The sequence below is a fragment of the Mytilus californianus genome, unplaced genomic scaffold (genome assembly GCF_021869535.1).
Source record: "Mytilus californianus isolate M0D057914Y unplaced genomic scaffold, xbMytCali1.0.p SCAF_13, whole genome shotgun sequence".
Taxonomy (NCBI): Eukaryota; Metazoa; Mollusca; class Bivalvia; order Mytilida; family Mytilidae; genus Mytilus; species Mytilus californianus.
In genome coordinates this window covers 35,694,876-35,720,230 of record NW_026262615.1, presented here as the reverse complement: position 1 = coordinate 35,720,230, position 25,355 = coordinate 35,694,876, and the positions used below count along the sequence as shown (strand labels likewise).

Genomic DNA, 25,355 nt, shown 5'->3' with positions numbered 1-25,355 from the left:
GGTAATAAGCATTGTGTATAAGTTTCATAACATTTGGTTGAGGCAAACTAAAGTTGGAGAAAAGAAACCAATTTTGGGACGTATGTACGGACGGACAAGGGTAAAACTTAATGCCCCCTCCGCTACAAATGCGGGGATGGAAGACAACTTGGTCTGTCTACCATTTTTTTTTCAGTTATACTATTAGTTTATACTTGGGACTATTATACTATATATTATGTCCCAGTTTTTACTGAGACTACTATAACGTCTTGCATTCATCACAAACATCAAACATAGTTGACCTTGTGCTTATAGTATCTGAGAAGCTGACTATGTGGTATAGGCTTTGCTCATTGTTGAAGGCTGTACGGTGACCTATAGTTGTTAATTTCTGTGTCATTTGGTCTCTTGTGGAGAGTTGTCTCATTGGCAATCATACCACATCTTCTTTTAAATATCAACAAAAAAAATGGGCAATGAACTATGAAAATGAGGTCGAAGTCAGATGAACCCTACCAGAGAGACATGTACACCTTACATTGAATAAATTGACATATTCCTTATAGTATCTGAGAAACTGACAAAACCATGAAAACTTAACATTGACCACTGAAACTGTGGTTAAAGTCAGATGAAATCTGCCAGGACAATGTACATCTTGCAATCATTTCATACATCAATAAAGTTGACCTATTTCTTACAGTATCTGAGATACAGACTTAACCACAAAAACTTTACCTTGATCACTGATTCCATGAAATGAGGTCAATGTCATGCGAAATATGTCGACCTTTCATATTGAAGGATCTCATATACAGTTATCCTATAGTATTACTGGCTATTGTGATCTGTTTTTCTACAGATTTTTTTTTTTTTATATTTTCGTGATCCGTGATCATGGAAATTTATTTTCTGTGAATCGCGATTGACAAAAAAATCAACTCGTGAATCGTGATGAGACCCCCCCCCCCATCAGGCCCCTCATTACTCATGATAAGTGAAGATTCGGGTGACAACAAAACCAGTTTTTTAAGCAGTTAATTGCTGAACCATGAAAGGGAGGTAAAAGACCATAGACATATACAAACGGAAACTTCATAACATAAGGTGTTTGTTTACAAGATATGAAGCAACCAGGTCTTCTCCCTTCTGATATATAAAACTTTATACAAATAGCTAACATAGTCGCCACCACTGACAGATGAGCATTCCTAGCTATTGAGTCTCTCGCTTTCACATCATGTGACTTTCATTGCAGGTGAATCAGAAATCAGTTGAAAAGGGTTTGCATCATCAGATCGGTTCTTAGCATGAAAACATAGTCCAAGCTAGCTTTTTGAAAAAGTTTTTAAATACTACATTTCAATTTATGTTAGTGAATTTTATTGTTTTATTAATATGACTAGTAGTTAAATAGGTTGATGAAAAAGTTTTTTTAACGTAGAAAATATTGCCAAATTTCTGATCTTCATTTATTTGCTTTAACGATAAAATCTTCTGCTCCTTCCCAGAAATGTGATACAGTCATGAAAAATATGCTTGTAATCTTTGACTGCTTGCTATATATATGGACATGAAATTTTTACAGTTACCCATATCATTCATCTTTGGATGTTGGTAACTGCAGTTATGGTCATCATTTTAACCTGAGTGACTATATACCACTGCTTGTGTATTACAATTGGGGTTTACCGAAAACGAATAAAGGTTAACCAGTGCCATGTATGGATCAGGAACTGCTTATCCTTTCAAAGTGGCTGAGATCAGTCCTGGTTTTTGGTGTGGTTTATGCTGCTCAGCCTTTAGTTTTTCTATGCAGTGTTTTGTATACTTCTTTGTCTTTTCGTAGTTTTTCGTTTTTTGCCATGGAGTTGTTTGTTTTTCTCCGACTTATGAGTTTTAAATGTACCCTTGGTATATTCCTCTTTTTTAAATGAGCCTAGGGTAACACCTGAATGTACCAAAGAGAGAAGAGCGAAATTAAATTCATGTAACAGCTTTACAATATTTTAATCATTCATAAATATGTCTGTGATTTAATACAGTTTTACAACATACTTTCAGTGCATGTACTATTTTTTTCTGCAGAAAAAAAATCTGAATTAAAATTTATGATTATATCACTGCCATACTTTCCAAGTCTGATGAATCAATGCACATGAATAATACACATGAATAATACACATGAGTAATACAATGAATACTTTTAGTTATTACAATCTGAACTTTATTTAAAAGAAAAAAATATCTATTCTGGATTTAATTTGAATAAAGGGAGGTAAATATGGGGTAATTGGTTTTTTTTTATTTAATTTAATTTATTTCATAACACATTTTTAACTTTTAAATTCAATAAAAAGTTCCTACTTATATAATGGCTGGTTTAACTTTTGACTATGTTAACTAAGGGAGATAAAAATGCATGAAATGAAAAGCACAACATTTAAGGATGCTCTTAGAAAAAGATGTCCTATTCTTAATCTTAATTCAATTCCTAATTACTACATGTATTTCACACGTGTTTTCTTGTTCACATTTATTTAGTTTCAAGATGTTGGTTATCTTTTAACATGATTAATGTCGAAACTTTATTTACTGTATTTTACAATTTTCTCCTGGAATGTCAATAAATATCTGTATCCTTTATCTATCTTACAAGTGGTGTCTGTTTCAACTGGAGGAGGATTGATCGAAAACGTGAAACGTCCTTCATATTTTTAGAATTTTTGGGATTAAATTCACACAAACGACAAATCTTCTCCCATTCACCACCTGGCTGGGTCTCATCACGTTCTTTCACGAAGGCTGCTTCTGAAGCCCTGGAAATATATATAAACATCATTATAAAAATTTATAAGAATAAAAAGTTAATGTTAAGGTTGTAAAAGAAATTCAGTTTATTTAGCAAGACCAATAAGATGTGCTGTGAACTACATGTATACACTATCTCAATGTTGTTGACTAAATGTGAAAAGAAGATCATACTTGTTCATGACATTTCAAAGATATAAGTTTTTTAGGCAAACAGGAATTTGAAGAAGATCGTCCAATGCACTGTCAGACAACATATATAACATAGTTTAATATGATTAGATTAAGCTTGGTGCCATTTATGATGTTTATCTACTATAAGTTGTAGTTGCTGAGAAATTCTACAAAAATGTGTCACAGACAGATGGACTGAAACATGTTGTTTAACCAAAATATATATCTTCTATTCTTTGGAACAGGGGTTTTTAAACATCTAGAATTTAACAAACCGTAGCTTTTATATATAAATCTGAAGTAAACAATGTCATGTTCTACTAAGAGAATTTGTTTAATTTCATGGCAGATAATAAATCAGTACTTTTAACAATTTTCTGGTAAGGCATCTAATGAAAGTTGATTGCATTGACTAGAATACAAGTTAACTTGATAGTGACTCGTGGGGAAAGACTGCATGTAAAATTACTAATACAAATGGAGCAATACTACAAGATGATATCTATGGATAATGGACCCCTTAAGAACTCAGCTGTCAAGGTTCTACTATATGCAGAGAATAAGAATATAAATCCTATAAACCACAGTAAGTGTCACACAAAGATGTGCATACATAGAATGAGATTTTTCACAACAGTTAAGAAAGCATTTACTAGCTATAGAAGTTCACTACATCATGCATTATATTTTTAAGAAGCTGCATACAATTTTTCTCTGATTTTTGTGCTACTTTCACATTTCTTGAGCTGTGTGAGAAAAATATTTCTCCTTACTAGCGAAATATCTGTTCTCAGCAAATGATTGGTCGAAATTTAATTATGACGTTAAATTTTCTCGATTTTCTTCTGAATTTCCTATTGTGACGTCATGGAAAAAGGCGACCATGCCTGATGACGTCCCATATAAAGAACAAAACTTCCTGCAAATCTTTGAAAAGGAAGGATGCAAATCATTTATAAGAGAAACAGATTCCACCACTATAACTTGGGTATAACAATATTTCTCCACTCTCAACAGTTAAATTTTAATTATTTAAAAAACTTTGCGAAGCTTTAAATATTAAAATTTTAACTGTCTCGAGTGGAGAAATATCGTAGCACACTTGTTGCAGTGATGGAATCTTTATGTCTACTTTTTGTAATATGGAGTTATACAAATTAGAACATGTTGAAAGTAAATAGCCCTGTAATTAAATCATATATATATATATAATCTACATTTTTATCAAAAACAACACATCTTGATCAGTTAACAGGAGAACTGATTTCCAATACCTGTACATAATTATTTTCAGATCAAAGATGAATTATTAGCACTCTTGATTAATGTCATCACAAATGTAAGCAATTATACACTTGTATAGCTCTGTTTAATGTTTATATATGATTAACAAACATGATTAACCTGCAAACTGTTAAAGAGCAAGACAATCATTGACAATGAACATGATGAAATTTAAAAGATCAATGCAGACATATAAAATTATGACACATCCCACAAAATCTACCCATTATGGTATAACAGTACCGTACTTAAAGATTTGAAACCGTCAATTGAGGATTTGATGGTTGCAATTGCAGTTTTACTTATAACATGGAGGGGAGACAGTAATACAAATATTTGTGACAATTCAAATCTAAAGTTGACGGTAGCAACTCTTTCAATATACAGAACTGTTACAAATGTGTTATTCCTATATTCTATTGCAGGCAGTACTCATAAATGTTCGAAAATAAAAGATTTAAAATATCCCAGAATGCTTGACTGTGATTGCCCAAGGTTGTTGCTCATTGTACGTCATCTGTGAAATTGACAGCAGACGACCTCCAATGAAAAATGGTGTTACATGTCACATAGCATTAGAATACATTCATCATGCATTTCGTTCTACAGAAACCCACCATGCAATTTAGATTTATACACATTCTGATACCAGTTTTTGTGTAGTCAAAGGTACACAAGTTAAACTGATTCATGTGACTGTGTCAATACCCAGAGTAAAATTTCATAGAAAATTAAAGCAATGAAATAATCATCTATACAGATAGAATATATCTTTTCATGTTGAAAAACCTCTTTGCATCCACAATTTAAGTGCCTGTCACAAAATATGAAAACAAGACTTCATAAATTTCATGCGTCCAAAGCACTTTTCTGGAATAAACTTCATCAGGAACACTCAAAGCTGAATATTTGAAAGCCAAGTATGTATAAAATCAGGAATGTGACAGTCGTGACGATAATAGATTGATAATTGAATAATAAATGATTTTTCCGAAAAGTGGTCAATATACATAAATGTAAACATGGTACATGTAAATGCTCATACAATACCAAAGATAAAAGATATAACGAATTGTAATTTATAGTGTCCTACATGTATATACACATGATATATACAAAAATGTAGCATACACCAATTATTCCTAGAGATTCACATACATCAGTCAGGGGTACTACTTGTACAAGTTATTTTTAATTACTTGAAGAAGTAAATATTTAATATTTACCTATATGAGTAAATTTGTAAGATACTTATACAAACTTGTGTATTTTATTTACTTGTATGGGTAAATTATTTTATTGGCTTAGTTATGTCCCTTAGACATTCAGATTTTTTACTTATACAAATAAAAAAGTCACACTATCTTCTTTTCTTGAATTTCTCAAGACTTCTTTGCTCTAAATAGAATTTTTAATTGTCTGTCCTTCAGTCAGGGATATAACTCTTTAGGGTTATTACAGAAAATATCTTGCATGTGTTATTACAGATACTTTCATGAGTTGTCTACTCTTTAATCCTTAAATTTTCTAAATTTGTAATAACATATGTTTGTTATTTGTAGAATAAATCATAAATATTTTAATTTTTAGTGGGCTTTAGGGAACTCTTAAAACTTTGTGCAGAAACTAAATGCATAGCCTTGATAACTAATTTTTGAATTAAATTAATACATTTTTCATTAACCATGGTAAATCAATGAGACAAGGCTTTTAAGGGATAAACTTAGCTGTAATAACAAGGCTTAGTTATTAAAGGCATGTAACTTATTATATGAGACACTTGGGAATTACTGGGAAGCTTGCGCAGAACCTCATTACATGCTCTGATCATTATTTCTTACAATAAATTAAAATACATTGTAATTTATAAGCATGATGTATGTCTGAGCAAATGCTTTGGAGTAATGTAGAGAAGCTGTAATAAAACCCTTTAGTTATTACAGGCATATTTTGCTGTCATAACATAGGTGTACTATGCATGATTGGCAAACTATGAACTGTTATATCTTTCTATAGTTAAATATACATAAAGACAATAGTACATGTAATATCAATAGAACTTGTATACATTTTAACAAAACTAATGATGTATATTGTCCCTATGAAACATGTAACATACATATGTTATCACAGTTCTTTGATTTTTTAGTCCACAATAACAAATGTATGTTATTTTTCTCTAATATTCCTATAGAGTTATGTCCTTGACTTCCTTTGCAGATGTCTTTACTAATCATTTAAGTTTAATTTCATGGACAACGAAATAATCATTTGTCTGTTATCTTCAGAACACTGCTCATTTACAAGCCCCCAAGGGGCAATTTTTGAAGGCCTTGCGCAATAACTTAAGATCTTTGTGCACTTAGTTTCTTTGTTGAATTAATGAGATGAAACATTGAACTCTAATAAAAAATTATGAGCTAACCAGAGAAAAATTTGTTTAAGGCATGTTTTTACATCTCAAAACTTGAGAATTTTAGAAATTGAAAAAAAAAAAAAAAAATTTTGAGAAAATTAAGGGGAGATTATTCAAACCTTATACAGAAAATATGAACATAAAAAATTTACTTATATAAGTATATTATTATTTACTTCTTCATGTAAGTAAAAATAACTTGTACTAGTAGTTACCCTGACTGTACATGTATAATGAAATTGAACAGAAGTTTAAATAAAAGGAAAAAGAAATCACCAAACATTTGTTTCTCTTAATAAATTTTAATATTACTTTCATTATACATGTTATACTTTGCGATGCATATTTGAATCATCATTTTTCTTATGCCAAAATTTAAACAAGCAAAAGCACATACTAAATTAGGGATTTTAACATAATCTTAATTATGACTGCAGAAATAATTGTTGAACACATGTTGAATCCTACAATGAGTTGTATTATCACTCTAAAAAACTGAAGCAGTCTTCACTATTTACCACAACTTGGCACTGATTTTTTGTCTTGCAAGTCCAAAATGTTTTCATGATGATTAAATTAACGGTCACTAGCTAAAAAACTGAAAAATATATGTACAATAAAAGTAACTGCACAACAAAAAGTACCTGTAGCACATAACTACAGAACAAAAAGTACATGTAGCACGTAATTACACAACAAAAAGTACATGTAGCACGTAACTACACAACAAAAAGTACCTGAAGCAGGTAACTACACAACAAAAAGTACATGTAGCACGTAACTACACAACAAAAAGTACCTGAAGCAGGTAACTACACAACAAAAAGTACCTGCTGCTCCCGGAATCACTTAACAGTTGGATACTTACATGTTGTCCCGGCTGGATGATGAAAACATATGATTTGGAACATTATTTGGGATAGATAATGCAGAAATGTTAACATTGACATATAAGCATAACAATCAGCCATAAAGTTAGTAGTAAAAGCTAATGTGTTTTATAAGGCACATGTTTAAAAGTAAAATGAGTGAGTTGAAGCTTATGCAATATTTTAAAAGGCACACATATTAAATAGAAGATAGACATACACTTAAATAGAATGAGACAGAATACTAGGGTAAATACAGTTAAAAATCACTACTGATGGTGTTGAGGGTTTCACTGTCATGTATTGTCCTTGTAATATATCATACCAGGAGATACTGTAAGGTGAATCACCTACAATCACCAGCATTCACTGGGTAAATTTGACCTCAAAGACATGTTATGACAATTTTTAAGGAGAGAGATTGAAAAAGCTTACACATATATCATAAAAGGGTGTAGGAAAAATACACATCAGAATCTGACAGAAGATGGTGTGAAAAATATTTTTTTATAAAGGAAATCCTTTCTACATCATGTACATTTTAGTGTCGAGTTTATACAACATGTGCATGGACCAGAATAAAAATGCCACAATTGGTGTTTACTTTCTGCTTTGAAAAAAATACACCATATTCCATACCGGTTATTTTCTTTAGTTTTCTCTAACTGTTCAGCATGATGCTTGTACCAATCATCCAATTCTTTCTTTGCACTTTCTCTCATGTCTATTTTTCTTTCTTCCTCTTCTTTGTCTGCAATAAAAGTCAAGAAATTATACATTAATTAATTGGTTGATTTTTGTTAGCTTAATGTCCAGTTGCAATTAAATCATGCATACTGAGGACAAAGAAATTATTAACAATTAATACATACAAACAGTCAGGGGTACTACTTATACAAGTGATTTCATTATCACCTATTTCAGTGATTTGATAAATTCAGTTATCACCTATTTAAATGATTTTGGTGTTTCCTTTGATCTTCAAATGCTAATTTCATAAATTTTCCATATTTTTACACTTTTTTCTGTAATTTTCCTACATAGATCAATTATCCATCTCTCTTGTATATTAATTTCACCAGTGCGCTTGGGCAGTAAGTTAGTGCGTTAAAGCTTTTAAATGTACCCTAGGGAATTTTTCTGTAATCAAATATTTGTTTACTCTTACAATGAGACAAAGGTCAACAATTTCAAGTAACCTGATTGGTCTTCTTTAGTTATAATGATCTACTTCAAGGTTATGTCCTGATCAACAAAGTATTCCAGTTTATGCATATTTCAAATAAACTGTAAAAACTGACAGGTTCATCAAGCAAAAGATAATTTCTGCATGTATATAGTTGTTTTTTAAATGGAATCCTTGTCTTTTACCAATAAAAAAATCAAGCTTGTGGGATAAATATCAAGAAAATGTTATAAACCCTTATTGAAGTGATTACATTATTACTTCTCAAATTACTTGTTTCAGTGATTTTAAAAAGTCTGTGTCTATTTTTGTGAAAAGTTTCAAATTTTCAAAGCCAAAATCACTTAAAGATGTGATTCTGAAATCACCTGCATTAGTACTACCACTGACTGACAAAAAATGTAGGTTCTACAAGGTGGGAATACAGGGACGAAGGGCAGGAGAATTTAACACTGAAATTGATGTACAGCCTCTGAGGGAAAATGCTAGTTATGATATCAAAATGAGTAATGTTTCAATTTATTATTTCTTAAGGATGGTCTTCAGCAATACCCGTGGCCACTATAGAGAAATATTTCTGGAACCCCTCTGAGAGCAGCAATGTTGAATATCTACTTTAGAAATGACACTGACCTTAATGTAAATGTAATAATGAGGTACTTAGATCTTATGTAAAGCTATTTGTTTCATACTATACTCATGCAATCTTGAAATTATTCCAAGAAGTCTTTGGCTCAAAAGAAAACAATGAACATTCATTAATCTTAAAGAACTTGTTTACAGGACAAGACTGTAGTTTCTATCTAATGACAAACCTTTCTGCTCCAGTCTTTCTTGTTGTTCCTCTCGCCATATTCTGATTTTTTCAGGTTCAGCCCTTATTTGATCTTGCTGTGTTATGGCGGAAAATGCATCAGATGGTCCGTTAGTCTACAAAATGAAAATATCACTTTATAAATTGCATGCAATTTTTTTCTGGATTTATCTTTATACTCAGAAAAGGTCAAACAGAAATATTTAAAAGCCACTGATGTATATAAATACATTTGTACATGAAATATGTAGAAACAAGATCTGTACAATGAATTCATAAAAAGTCCTGTTTGAATACTTTACATGATTTCATTATTTCATCATGTTTATCTGAAAACATGCTAGATATCTATTTAGATTGTTTATTTTTGTGTCATTGTGCATGTTGTGTTGCTGTCTCATTGAGGCATATCCCACTTCTCTTTTTCTACACTCGTAATGAGTGACTGAGTTTTCCGTCAATCACTTTGCTTACTAGAATCCAATGTAGCTATCTAGGTTTTGACTGGTTGTATGAAAAACACTCAGTAACAGTCATGAGTACCCTCGGCCTTCTCCCTTGAAGAAAGAGTGTATTTGGAACTTTGAAAAACTGTACATGGAAATGTATGTTCACATACATGTAGCATAAACATGATAAAAACACTAGTGTCAGGGTAAACCAAATTTTAATAATAATTTACAGTAAACCCTGATTTTTTGTCTACTAGGGGGTGTTTAACAACCTTGACTACACATGAGGGTCTTGCACCGTCTGTACTTTTTGTTTGGAAAATAAATGTTCCAGTGTATATGTACAGTGTACCTGTGCTAAAATACTGATTCAAGAGTAACAAAATTGATAATACTATTAAACAAAATTTCACTATTACCATGATTACATTATATTCTATTAATCAGAATCTTTCCTAAATTAAGTTTTACAAGTAAATATATTCATGATACATGTATTATATAGTTTTCCCAGATCAAAATATAAACATGATCAATATATGTGGCTATTTTATTTTGTTGTTTTGCTAAACTCTGCATACAACTTGAACAAGCCTTAGTAGAAAATATGTATTTTTTTTAAATTTAAATTTGAGGTTCACCTGTACCCACAAAATCTGGTACCCCACAAATACCATGAATACATGACATAATAATCAATCCACAGACATGGCAGTATGCCACACAAACATGACAAATACCATGAATACATGACATAATAATTAATCCACAGACATGACAGTATGCCACACAAACATGACAAAATACCATGAATACATGACATAATAATTAACCCACAGACATGGCAGTATGTCACACAAACATGACAAAATACCATGAATACATGATATAATAATTAATCCACAGACATGGCAGTATGCCACACAAACATGACAAAATATATACCATGAATACATGACATAATAATTAATCCACAGACATGGCAGTATGCCACACAAACATGACAAAATACCCAATACTGTATCTATAACAATACCTGTGGTGCTTCCTCAAAGTTTTCGTAAGAATCATAGTTTGTTTGTTGAGTATCAGCATGATCAGTTGGACCATTAAACATTCCTAAATCATCTGAAATCAAAAATTGTTTAATTATTAGCCATGTATAATGTGTACATTTTGTTACGTATTAAGCATGCTAAACCAGCGTTCAGAGTTTTGTAATATTTTTATTTCATCAATCAGAAACATATCTAATCAAGACATTTCTGTTGTATTTCTTATCAAAATATAATAAGTTTTATCATATTTTTCAGATACAGGGGTTAAAAAATCTACAAGCCTGATGCCCGGTACTAGAACATTTACAAAATGTATGCCTGGGCAATCAAAACTTGTAATCCAATATGCCTGACAGACTAGTAAAAAAAGTTCTTGGCATTACCATCCCTTCCTAACTCTTTTTATCTTAGGTAATCAGGTTCAATTACTTCATCCAGCATGTCCAGGAATCCAGGAATTTGAACTGCTTTTTTTTACATGTTTTAAAAATAGAGCAAATAACTGCATGAACTGGGTGGACCGGTATCATAAATTGATCGCAATTCCCGTACTTTCAATATCGATTTGTCAGTACTCGGGGATATTGTACATTGCTCATGCCGAGACTTTCAACATGTTCAAATAAATTGCTTCGCCGGGCACAGCTGGATACGACCGCAGAGGTCCAACCATGAACAGTTGGGGCAAAAATGGACACAATATTCGCGTATACAATAGAACGGTTGTGTATAAGTTTTATAACATTTGGTTGAGACAAACTAAAGTTAGAGAATGGAAATGAAAAATTCAGCAATTTTTATGTTTATAAAGGGACATAACTCAAGAATTGTAAAAGTGTTGCCACCAAATTTCGTACTTAATCTGTATTTTGTAGTAATAAGCATTGTGTATAAGTTTCATAACATTTGGTTGAGCATGTTGAGGCAAACTAAAGTTAGAAAACGGAAACAAAAAATTGGTACTTGATCTTAGTTTTGTGGTAATGAATATTGTGTATAGGTTTCATAATGTTTGGTTGGGGCAAACTTAAAGTTACAGAATTAAAACTAAAAATTTTGCAATCTTTCGATTTTTAAAGGGGCATAACTCAATAATGGTTAAAGTGACACTACCCAAATTCAACTTGATCTGTGTTTTATCAGTGGAAGTCAAAATTAAACATTGCATTGTATAAAGCATTGATTGTAGTTGATTCAACTATAATCATGGACAAAGGAAGATAACTCCAATTTTAAAAATTACTTGATATTTAGAAGAAAATAAAAATTTTGCAATTTTTCCATTTATAAAGGGGCATAACTCAAGAACAGTTAATGTGATGCAACCAAAATTCAAACTTGATCTGTGTTTTGTGGTAATAAGCATTGTGTATAAGTTTCATAACATTTGGTTTAGACAAACTTAAGTTAGAGAACGGAAACTAAAAATTTTGCAACTTTTCCATTTATAAAGGGGCATAACTCTAGAACACTTAAAGTGACGCCACCAAAATTCAAACTTGATCTGTGTTTTGTGGTAATAAGCATTGTGTATAAGTTTCATTATATTTGGTTGAGGCAAACTCAAGTTAGAGAACGGAAACCAATTTTGGGACGTACGTACGTACAGACGGACAAGGGTAAAACTTAATGCCCCCACCACTACGGCGGGGGCATAAAAATTCTTTCCCTCAAGATATGGTCATAATCTCAATTCAAATTACCAATGGAGTTTGCAACCATAATTAAACATTTAAATACATCATAAAAGTCTTAAATAGATAATTTAAAAGCAGTGTAAGGGGGAAATCCAACATTGTACAACATTGTACAATTTTGTTTTTGGATTACCTCCCTTACACTGATTTTAAATTTTCCATTAACCAAGAACTCTTGTCTTCCCCCTTTTTTGCCCCTAATTCCTAAACGGTTTGAGCCATAACCCCCCAAAGCCAATCCTAACCATCCCTTTCTGGTATGGAAACTTGTGGTATAATTTCAGAGAGATCCATACACTTAAACACAAGTTATTGTCTGGAAGTTACAAAAATGCTTATTTTTGGCCCCTAATTCCGTAACTGTTGGTACCATAACCCCCAAAATCAATCCCAACCTTCCTTTTGTGCTATTGAACCATATGGTAAAATTTCATAGAGATCTATTAACTCAAACTAAAATTATTGTGCGAAAACCAATGTGTCTTCGGACGATGACGATGTCATACATGTCATACCAATATACAAAATGTATGACAGCAAAAATTTTTTGCGGTCGTATAAAAAGGAGGGACCCTACAGTACCGGTATCAGGTCGATCCAGCCCCAAGTTGTTGTGGCTCCAAGTCGACCACGCCCCATAATAAAATAATGATTAGTTATTATAAAAGACAGAGAGTTTTGTGAAGTACAAGTGTACATGATTCAGGGAAAGCGGCAATTTGCACATGAAAAGTTGTGAAAATTTCGCTGATCAGAGGAATGTATTTTTAGAAAACAGGTATTGATCATGTTGATGATCAATACAAAAGGTTAGTTACTTTTTATGGAAGGGATTCGGCAAATCAAACAATATTTCTCAATTCGAGCAGTTTTTATACCTTTTAAAAGAAAAAAGAAATGGTTGCAATAGCTTGGTGATCAACCAGGCCTCTACAATAACTTTTTTCAGCTTGCCTAATAGCATATAGGACAAGTACATACCAAACCTTACTTGTCCGAATGGAATTGTAACTTGTCCAAAAAAAAAAACCTTTATACATGTATTAACCTTTTTTGCATTTTCATGATTTTAGCTTGATTCAATGAACAAAATGAATTAAAACAATACATGATTGAGTTAAGCTATTTCAGTTGATATTTTATAGTGTGTCTTTCTATGTTGTGATATTACACTATTGTTTCAGAAAAAGGGTGAAGGTTTGGTACCATTAAAACGTTTAAACACGTTGCATTTGTATGCACCTGTCCATGCTGTCCTAAGTCAGGAATCTGATGTTCAGTAGTTGTTGTTTGTTGATGTGGTTCATAAGTGTTTCTCGTTTTCTATATAGATTAGACCGTTGGTTTTCCCGTTTTAATGGTTTTACACTAGTAATTTTTGGGGCTATTTATAGCTTACCATTCAGTGTGAGCCAAGGCTCCGTGTTGAAGACCGTGCTTTGACCTATAATGGTTTACTTTTATAAATTTTGACTTGGATGGAGAGTTGTCTCATTGGCACTCATACCTCATCTTCTTATATCTACATGTATGTATATAATAGAACAGAAATTGATTAATGCCTTATTATTCATAATTCTTGATATCCTTTTCAAAAATATGAGTCGAGAACAACTGAATCTAGTCATGTCTAGTCACAGGACTTAGGTTTTAGTTTTCATCAATGACAAAGTCTCATCAGACTCTGCACATCAGGCGCAGCAGAGGTTTCGAAGGTTCTTTGGACATCAGTGGTCTTTTGGTCCAGTAATTGTTCAAGCATTACTGGTCCAGTCAGTGTTTTAGCAGTCTTTTACATTATGAGTTTTTCAAAATTCTTACATCTACACTGGTCATTTGGTCCAGTAATTGATGACATTTTACTGGACCAAACCATTTATTACTGGACATTGCCACATGTCTGATGGACCTTGGGAATGACTGGCAGTCTGCATGGTCTGGTAGGCCTGTCAGTGTACACTCATTTGGTTTGTATCCTGGTCATTTATGTTGATAATATATTGATTATTATGATTAATGCCTTACTACCAATAAGCTTTGTTCTTAATATATTAAAATGTTTATTCAAACACAATCAAATATTGTTTTGTCTAAATATGATCAAATATGATTTTATCATGTTTATGAATTTTATGGTCAAAGTTGGATTTAATTTATTTTCTACAGAATGATTTTACTTGTCCCGTCAGACAAGCTTGATATGGCTTTTACTTGTCCGACCTTTTTTTCCCCTGGTACTGGACAATTGGACAAGCATTATCAGCTTTCAATTTAGTCTACTGAAATGGTCGCCTGGGCGACTTTAAAAGCTGATTGGCGACCAAAAATTCATAACTGGTCGCCATTTAGGCTATTAGAATATTGAAAATCTGGCACCCGTAAATTTTTGGAAATTTTGCCCTGATCAGAGCCGGGTTTTAAAAAATCGTCTGAGTGCTTGACAGTAACACAAATGTATACTGTAATTCAAGCGCCTTTTAGATTTAAGCTTGATCTTGTCAGTGCTTTATTGCATCAGGTAATTGTAGTTCATTTGTAAGCAATTTTTTGTCGATGACTGAAAATGGCAAAGATCTATCAATTTCTACTTCGTCATGTTCGTATTTCCGCACTTAATCACAACTTTGACTATTGTGTGCCGTTAGAAAGAAAACTATTGGCATTTATAGATTGTGTGTTTATTGAAAGCACATGTGGTTGAGCCTAGTTCTCGATTTTGTCAGTAAACTGATGGAAACAAGGTCGACGACAATTTTGTAATTTGTTCGCATAGATTCAATAAAATACCAGCTACAATTTCGCAAACGATTACAGGTGTTCACTTGACCGATGGGGCAATCACCAGTGCTTAGAACTGCACAAGTCTGATGATATTTTTACTAGACTGGGGCTTTGGACTATCGATTAACATCGCAGACTGTTTTAAAACTTGTACAACGAATATAAAATTAAATAAATCATGTGGTTATTTTACAGTTGATTTATACGAACTATTTTCTACACTCGACAGCAAAAAAACTTAATACTTTTATTTCACAAGGGTTGTTTAACTAGAAAAAAAAAAATGTAGGCAACCTGAAATTATTTCCTGGCCACCAAATTTTCATGCCTGGTGGCCAGTTGGCAACTTCATTTCAGAGGCTACTTTGAGGGCTGATTATTGTTGAGCCCTGTCATGCCTGTCAACTGGTCAACCTGTGTGTAACCAATGTGTTAATTACACCAGTTGCTGAAAAGATTATCAAGATCAAAGTCATATGACAAATGCTGATTAATGATTGTTCTAATATGTGTTTTGAGTATACATGACCCTTTGGTGGCCTTGGGCTGTTTTTTTTGCTCTTTGGTCGGAGGGGGGGGGGGGGGGGGGTTGTCTCTTTGACACATTCCCTGTATCCATTCTCAATTTTATGGTATTATTATACATATCCAGTACTCTTGATAACTTGAGATAATATATTTGAATATGCATCAATGGCACAATTTTTGATCTTCCACCTTTGCTGTAATTCATAAAATTCTAGAATGTACTACAAAATTCCAAGTCAAAAATATATAATTTCCATCCCTTGTAAATATTTTTGTTTAATTGGTGCCAGATAGACTTTAAATATAGGCTGAATCTACATGATACATGTAGGACAGTTTCATTTACGGCCTATCTGAGTATTACTATTAATAAAACCTGTAAAATTATATACAGAATATGTACATGTACATGTATATATATATATTTTTAAACGCCCTTATCGGGATCTCCTGTAGTTGGTGAGTATCATGATTATTTTTAACTGGTTGTTGATTAATTTCACAATATTCCTCTTTAATCTTTTTGAGTTCATTTTAATAATCCCACTTTGATCTTCAATATCTAATTTTGCTTAAAATTCATTTTTTTATTATACATCTTAAAGTATAGTCAACAATACAACTACAATACTGGGTTATCAGTAATGTTTCAGTATTGCTGGTTTTTTTAAACAAGTTACAATACTGGTACAAAATTTTTATACCAGTATTGGGCTATTCCAGAAATATTCTGTCCCCCCCCTATGGAAGACATAAGATGTAAAAAAAAAAATCCATGGAAATATTTTTCACCATTACCAAAATTTTCTGGAATTCCAGATTTTAAACGCATTATAAAACTTAAATATACTGGAATTTTTTTCATGATGCTGTCAATTTGTCTGGAAATTTTAGAGTAAAGATTAGAAGCAATACCTATGGAAGACATCGATATTATTTCTTTTGTCTGGAATTTATCTGTGTTTTTCTAAATGTGCCAAAAAAACTGGAATTTTATACTTAGTATGTAACATATATGCAGCCATAACCAAAAGAAGTGTGTTTAAAAGTTAAGCGCAAACAAATCCCTGACTAGAAGAACTGTTAGCCAATATGTTTACCAGTGTATATAAAGTCTTGTCATTGCAGACAAATACACCACTATCCCAGGAGAATTTGGATCCAGCACATACGTTTTTTTTTAACCTCGCTGCATATATTTTCTATATATATATACATGTATATATCTGTCCCAAGTCAGAAGCCTGTAATTTAAGTGGTTGTCACTTATTACTTTATTTCATATTTGTTTTTCATTTATTGTTTTGTATATCAATTTGGCCATTAGTTTTTCTCGTCTGTATTGTTTCACACTGGTCATTTTCAGGCCCATTCTAGCTTACTATGCTGTGTGAGCCTAGGCTCCATGTTGAAGGCTGTACTTATAGGTTTCATATAACAAGTGAGAATTGAAATTATATCGCTTGATTTCAACTGGAGTTATTTAATTTCAATATAATAATAAACTAGCCTGTGGCAAGTTTATTATTAGTAATTAAATTAAATAACAAGAGTTGATATCAAGCGATATCCAATTTTCTCAAGTTGTTAAACCTATTTCTCTTATGGTCAACACTCTCAAAGTGTAAAAATTAAAAATATGTAGTTTTACATTATTACAAATTTGTAATGTTAATTGGGTGAAAATGTCTAAACAATGGGATTAAAAGCACAAACAGCAAGTTAATAGCTGGTAAGAATGCATATGGGAAAATCAATAGAGAGATAATTGATTTGACCTCTATTGGATACATATACAACTGTTGTTATTACCACATCAAAAGATTCTGACATCTGATTAGTTTCAGACACTTGTGATATGAATAGGCAAGTTGAAAACTTGACCTTCATCTAAATTTCCAGATTTTATCATATACATGTATAATGAAGCTTGAAATAGTGACCATGGTGACCTTTTTAGCAGCTCATCCCTACCACTAAATAAATAGTAATTGAAATCGGATTTCCTGTTTGAAAATGCAAATTATTGCTAAAGTTCACTTATGAATGCAATAATCATTCCATAAATCTTCAAAGATGAACCCTTCGAAAAATACTGGTGTTTTAGATATGAAATGCTTTTGAAAGAATACTGAAAAATCCAATATCTTCATAAAAACTCAAACCACCCAATTTTTAAAGAAAAAGAACAAAGTTGAAAATAGATGTAATGTATCATTCATTACATATTATCATTCTCAAGCAGAAAAACTTCAAAAAGTATTCAGGAAATACTGGCATCTTTTTAAAACAGATTCTACAATAGATGCCAGATCCCACAAAAACCTATCAATAGGATTCAAAAGAAATAGAACATTGGTGAATTAGTGAAATGAGCTATAAAATTATTTGTATGAACATCACAGTTCCTATAAAATATTTCACTGTGCAGAACTAATTAATGACCATCATCATGTAAACCACACAAGTAAACTGATATTCTTAGGACAAAATTCTTACCATGAAAGACTTAATTCAACATTAAATTCTATTGAAATAGGTTGAAATAGTTAGAAAATCAAAAAATCAAAATTCAAATTTAAATTAACAAATCAAAAAACTATAATTATTATTACTATTATTATACAGTATTTATAACAGCGATTGATATAATATTAAAATTACCCTAAGCGCTTTACAACATATATCCATTCACATATAAGTATTAACAATAAAATATGAAAGCCCATGTTATAAAATCCTAAAACAAACAGATTTTGAAAATATTGCATATAAAACTATACTATGAAATTTACTGATAAACAATAAAATTTATATACAATGGGCATGGTAAAATTACCATAATAATAAATAAAAAAAGATATTAAATTTTTTTTAATAACTTTAAACAGTAATAAAAAAGAAATAAATGAAAAACAAAAGGGGTGGTCTCTGATGAAGGTTTCCCTTTAATTATAAATACAATTCCGGAAAAAACCGAAACATTGCTACATAGCACAGTATCCATGAAAGGCCAGAGATATGATTTGCACCAAAATGTGTGGATATTGGATCAAATTCTATGAAATTATCCCTAATTGTGTCTTTTTGAATTAAAATGTTGCTTATTAGATTAGTGCTAGCTCTAGGCAGAGACCCCCCCCCCTAAAATACACGTCTGCATATGACCGTGTTTATCTCTTCAATTTAAATTGTTGCAATATATGTTTTTATCTTTATTTTATTTATATATAAAAATTAATCAAAATTTGTTCAGAGTTCTATTTCTTGTTCTTGATTTACAAGAATGCTTCTGTCTAAGTTTTGTAAAATTCCACAAAGGTTTGACAAAAGTTATTCAAAATCTTTCACTTACCTAAATGTTGACTGTAATTATATTTATTAGAATGGGTGGAAAATTCAAAATTTTACTCTACATGTCGGGTATTTATCAAGTATGAAGAAACTAATCATCAGTAATATACAGAAGACATAACAAAAAAAAACCAACTATTTTTTTCTTAACTGCAATGTTTTTGTCAAGAAGAAACTTCTGTCCTTGTTCTTGAAATTCTATAGTTATTGATGTCTTAATACTTTAACCCAATACTATATCTAAATAATAACTTCAAAAATGCCATTTATCTGTAAAATATAAAAAATGAAACAAATATTTTAAAATTTTACTCTTGATCTTGAAGAAGCTATTTATATCATTCCAGGGGCCTTAGTGCCCAAGAGGTCTTAGTATTCTAACTGCTGTATATTTAGCCTGTCAACTATGAGGTTTTGAATCCCGCACATGGCAGGTGCCCTCAACTCCAATCATTATTGACTATGATTGTTAGTTTTCCTACCGAATGTCATGGTTCCGCCTAAAATGGAAGTGGCCGCATTTGTGTTCAGTCTCAATATTTAGATGTATGTTGTATTTGATGATAATACATAACATATATAAAGGGTTGAGAATGAACAGGAATGCGGCCACTTTCATTTTTAACAAAAAAACATCTGAAAAGTGACACTTTATGGCATATTTGATAGATTTTTCATATATATAAGCTTGAATTTTGCCGTCTTTAATGACTTAATCAGTTGAAATCTTTCACATCAACTAATTGAATCGACTGAAGAAGACACTAGTACTTATGTGTTTAAAAAGTGCCCAAAATCTTTCATCAGATGTACGTGAAATTTGAGGCCAAAATTGGCCCTTACTGGACCTACTCCTTTAAATGTTGATGACACTAGAGAGAAGGATAGCAATGTCTAGCTTGGGGAACTCTAGTTGCAGGCTTGACAAATAGTAAATTGTAAAACAGGATGACTTAAGAATGTCAGTTTTTTTGTGTAATGAATTTTTATAAACTTTTTAAATTTCAAAACTCATATCAAATTTTAGACATCATTGTTAAGAGAATACATTTTCAGATTATTCAATTGGTAGGTGAGCATTGCATTCAATATCCTCTAAAGTTTCATTCCAGTACACAATAAAAATATTTTTGAAAATAAGTTAATTCTTCAAACATCAGTCATTTCTTATTTTTTTATTTTTCTTATCTTAGTAAGTTATATGCTTTCATATGAAAATAAAATACTAAACACAAATAATCAATTTATAAAAGTTCACATTGCCTTGCATTAATTTTAAAAAAAAAGGGGGGATCTTCTGTGTGTAAATTCAAAAGTCAGTAGACAGTTTGCATTTGATTCTGATAGCAATCTATTTATGTGTAACAGTATTTTGCAATCCATAGTAGAGTCATAGTACACAGCTGGTCATTTCTGGTCATTCATCTACAATATTGTGGTACAAAATGTAATTAGACAATTTCCTGCTGTGAAGACAAACAAGTGTGTTTGAATAAAGGATGTATCAATTAGCTGTTTATTGGTAAATGTTCTGGCTATATAGAAGTAACCCAAAATTTCATTCTAAAATTTAGGAGATGTCAAATTGCACTATTTATTGGTGTTAATTAATGGTGAAAAATACAGATTAAATTCTAAATATATAATTAGGTTGAAATTATCATCTACTTGATTACATCATAAGTCTGAAACTAATCAGATGTCAGTATTTATTTTTGATGTGTTTAAAAAGGTCATTAAGGCATCAAATATTTGTCAAACCAAATTTTCTTTGTTGTCGAGCCTTCGACTTTAGTCGAAAAAGCGAGACATAGCGATCCTACATTCCGTCGGCGTCGTCGTCGTCGTCGTCGGCGGCGTCCACAAATATTCACTCTGTGGTTAAAGTTTTTGAAATTTTAATAACTTTCTTAAACTATCCTGGATTTCTACCAAACTTGGACAGAAGCTTGTTTATGATCACAAGATTGTATCCAGAAGTAAATTTTGTAAAAATAAAATTCCATTTTTTCCGTATTTTACTTATAAATGGACTTAGTTTTTCTGCCGGGAAATATTACATTCACTCTGTGGTTAAAGTTTTTAAAATTTTAATAACTTTCTTAAACTATCCTGGGTTTCTACCAAACTTGGACAGAAGCTTGTTTATGATCATAAGATAGTATCCAGAAGTAAATTTTGTAAAAAAAAAATCCATTTTTTCCTTATTTTACTTTTAAATGGACTTAGATTTTCTGCCAGGAAACAATACATTCACTCTGTGGTTAAAGCTTTTAAAATTTTAATAACTTTCTTATACTATTTTGTATTTGTACCAAACTTGGACAGAAGCTTGTTTATGATCAAAAGCTAGTATCTAGAAGGAAATTTAGTAAAAAAATAAATCCATTTTTTCCGTATTTTACTTTTCAATGGACTTAGATTTTCTGCCAGGAAACAACACATTCACTCTGTGGTTAAAGTTTTTAAAATTTTAATAACTTTTTTTATACTATTTTGGATTTGTACCAAACTTGGACAGAAGCTTGTTTATGATCAAATACTAGTATCTAGAAGGAAATTTTGTTTTCTTCCAGTTAACATTACATTCAGTCTGCAGTTAAAGTTTTTAAACATTTATTAGATTCATAAACTATCCTGAATTTTTACCAAACTTGGACAGAAGCTTCTTACAATCAAAAGATAGTATCAAGAGGAATATTTTTATTGATTTACTTCCATATTTTTGTTGAGCCTGCGATTAACAGAAAAAGTAGGCGAGACACTGGGTTCCGCGGAACCCTTACGAATTTTTTTTATCTTCCCATGTGATATAATTTTCCACTGAGTGATGCTAATCATAGATGCTATTAATCCAATCATTTTGAAATTTGCACCTGATTAACATTCAACAGTTTTGTATACATGAAACAATTCAAGATAAAAATCGTAAGTTGCACATCTGTAAATAAAGACAATGCAATTTCCCATAGGAACCCCCTTTACAGCTCAAACTGTGCCACTTTCACTATGAAGTTTTGTAACAAAAATTATATCCTAGAATGGAAAGTTGTTAATATGCACAACTATTTTATTAAAAAGTCTAACCATAGGGATCTGCGGCATATTTTGAACATTTACATGTCCAGAACTTCTAAGAGTTTGAACTTATACTTATAAAGTTCACTACTGCTCCCCCCTTTCCCTTCATTTTGGGTCTTCCTCAGAATTCAAGTTGGCTGCTACCTATAAATATCTACCTATACTGGTAACATTCCCAAGTTATATCTCTATGTCAGAGATAAAACATATAGATCATATCTAGGAACGAGTACATATACAAAACAAAATATCTATGAATATGATATACAAATGTATCCCCCAAAAGAGGCAGTCTGTGAAACAGCTGTTTTTACAAAGTGCAACCTACAAAATGAAATTCCATAGTATCAATATCTTTTATTCTCTAAACTACTAATGCTGTATCAGACTTTTGTCCCCCTCCCCAGAAATGTACATATACATAGGGAATAAATCAGAACTCTTGTGTTTTAAACCTGGAAATTATGGGTCACAAAATATTTCTGTTCTGGAAAATCTTAATGACTACCAGTAAAATTATATGGAAATTATTCGTCCCTTTTGAAAATACATGGAATTTCATGTGCACTAACAGACAAAAAGTTTGGAATTTTTTGGTCTAGACAGAAAATTTGTTTGGAATTTTAGAAAAAATCAAGAAAAAAAAATCTGGAATTCCAATGTCTTCCATAGGGGGGGGACAGACTATTTCTGGAATAGCCCATTGTGCACAAAATACTGGTATACCAGTATTGCGATCACCAACTACAGGAGATCCCCTTATCGTGATAAATTTTAATATGTTGCAGAAAAAAAGGTTAAATGAGTCTTTCAGTACCAAAAAAAAGCTCAAAAATCATAGATTCAAAAAATATTGACAAATTATTGAACATGAAAAGGGGGTGGGTCCCCAAGCCGACTCAGTGTTTAGACAAGAACCTTGTTGTTGTTGAACTGGTTGTGCTGTACTGTCTTCACCAAAATTGTCATCTTCTAATTCTGCTAATTCCTTGTCCTGATCAGCGAGGAATCCTGCTGCTGGGTCCTCTAAGTCTTCTGGAGCTGAACTTTCAAAAGCATCGAAATCTGCCATTCTTAATTTTAATGTGACGTCACCTGACTAACACTTCCTGTTTAGTAAGATAGTGCTAAAACGTACCACACAGTTTTCGTGCATGAACCATTGTCATCGCTATGTTTAACGAATAGTTACAACTGTATTATTACAACTGAGTCTGTGGTTAAAGTATCTAAATCATTTTAAAAATCATATCTTATTGAATAATACCGTTTTTAATAATAAAAAAATAATATTTTTTTTTATTTCTATTTATATATGATTTAAGGCAAAGTCAATTTGAAAATTTTAAATTAGCAAATACACTATAATTGTACATGTGTGTTTATATTCTTTGGGTATACATTTATAGACATCAACATCACAGAGTGTATTATTGGAAAGAACGGTGTACAAAAGATAATTGTATCGATAAATGATATGCACTCAAAGGGGAGTGCAGATGGTGGTGATATTAGGGTCACAAAATTACTATTATTACTGCATGCGTTTACTAAATATTGCAGTCTGTCAAAGTAGAAAAAACAGGTAGTTTTCTTTTGCAATCAGCTAGCTTAACGATTCATTTACTGGCACTTTTCATTGAAAAAAATACCTATATACCTTTATATAACAAGGTATAGAGGTATTTATATTTTTAATAGAGACAGTGACCGTGATTCAGGTGCACCGTTATGGGGGTCTGGATGTAGTCCTTTATTTCTGTATTCTTCTTTCTTTTTTTGGTCCAATTTTCTGATCATTTTCTTCATTATTTATATTTCTTGTAACCCGAATAATTCCACTGCTCTACGATGGCTCCCTCGCGAGTGGGAGAGTCGATCACGGGGAGGGACTGAATTATTCGGGTTATATTTTTTGCCAATTATTTTCTATTCTGTAAACCCCCATCCACACCCCCGTTATAGATACTTTGTGAAAATAAAGTACGAAATTCATTGTTCACCAGATAAAATCTACCTGCATTGAAATGTGAAGGGCGATATCAATATATGACAGTATGCTATAGTAAACGAGAATGTAATCAAAATGTTACGATGTACCACAGTGTAACTCATTTTTTGGCCCAGCTAATATATATCAGTGTTACATCCATTGTGTAGTTCTATAATTTCATTGGTATAATTGCAATATGTTTTATATTGTTTATCAAGGTCCAATTAGTTGGAAACGTGACTAGATATTTTTGTTATATATTCTTTAGTGTACCAGTCTAGTACTGCTACATTTATTTTTGTCTTCACAAATTGGTTAATGTTGTAGGGTCAATGTGTTCTATTTGGCCAAATATAGACATATTCCCCTGCAAGTGTTGATTTGATAACAAATTAGACTGACCTTACTGGCTTGGGCTGACGGGCAAAACGATGAGTCGCCACGTGTATTCCAGATAGAAACAAACAACAGAACCAAACCAAACAAAGTAACAACAAAAAAAAGATAGCTTTAATTCAGAAATGTCCTCTCATTAATAAGAGCAGTAAATTTTATTAAAATATTTACAATTAGATAAGTATTATCACGGTCTGCGCTGTTTGTAACGTTTTTTTTTTTGTTTTTTTTTTGTATGCATACAGATGTAAAGTTCACTATCTTATTGTGCAATCCTGATTTCAATATGTATAAAAGTTGCAGGATATACTTCACTGAGACAGCAACCCAACGACAAAATATCCAAACAGACATTAAGAGAAGGGGGGGGGGGGGGGGGATTAAGAGGTAACATATACAGTCTTCAACTTCAAACTCTGGTGGATAGTTGTCTCATTGACAATAATACCATAGCTCACCTGGTCAAAAGGGCCAAGTGA

General features: G+C 31.7%; 1 protein-coding gene across 2 annotated transcripts; it reads right to left on the bottom strand.

Moving 5' to 3' along the window:
- Positions 1 to 1,973: 1,973 nt before the first annotated feature.
- LOC127723554 (clathrin light chain B-like) lies at positions 1,974 to 23,598 on the bottom strand. 2 transcript variants are annotated; one of them, XM_052230227.1, is made up of 6 exons: positions 23,406 to 23,598; positions 11,025 to 11,116; positions 9,538 to 9,652; positions 8,176 to 8,287; positions 7,536 to 7,547; positions 1,974 to 2,801 (listed from the first exon to the last, which is right to left on the bottom strand). In XM_052230227.1, exons 1-6 carry the CDS (start codon positions 23,557 to 23,559, stop codon positions 2,630 to 2,632), a joined length of 657 nt encoding a protein of 218 aa, XP_052086187.1. In that variant the 5' UTR covers positions 23,560 to 23,598; the 3' UTR covers positions 1,974 to 2,629. The 2 variants fall into 2 exon arrangements, with proteins under 2 accessions (XP_052086187.1, XP_052086188.1); XM_052230228.1 differs by lacking the exon at positions 7,536 to 7,547.
- Positions 23,599 to 25,355: the final 1,757 nt, after the last annotated feature.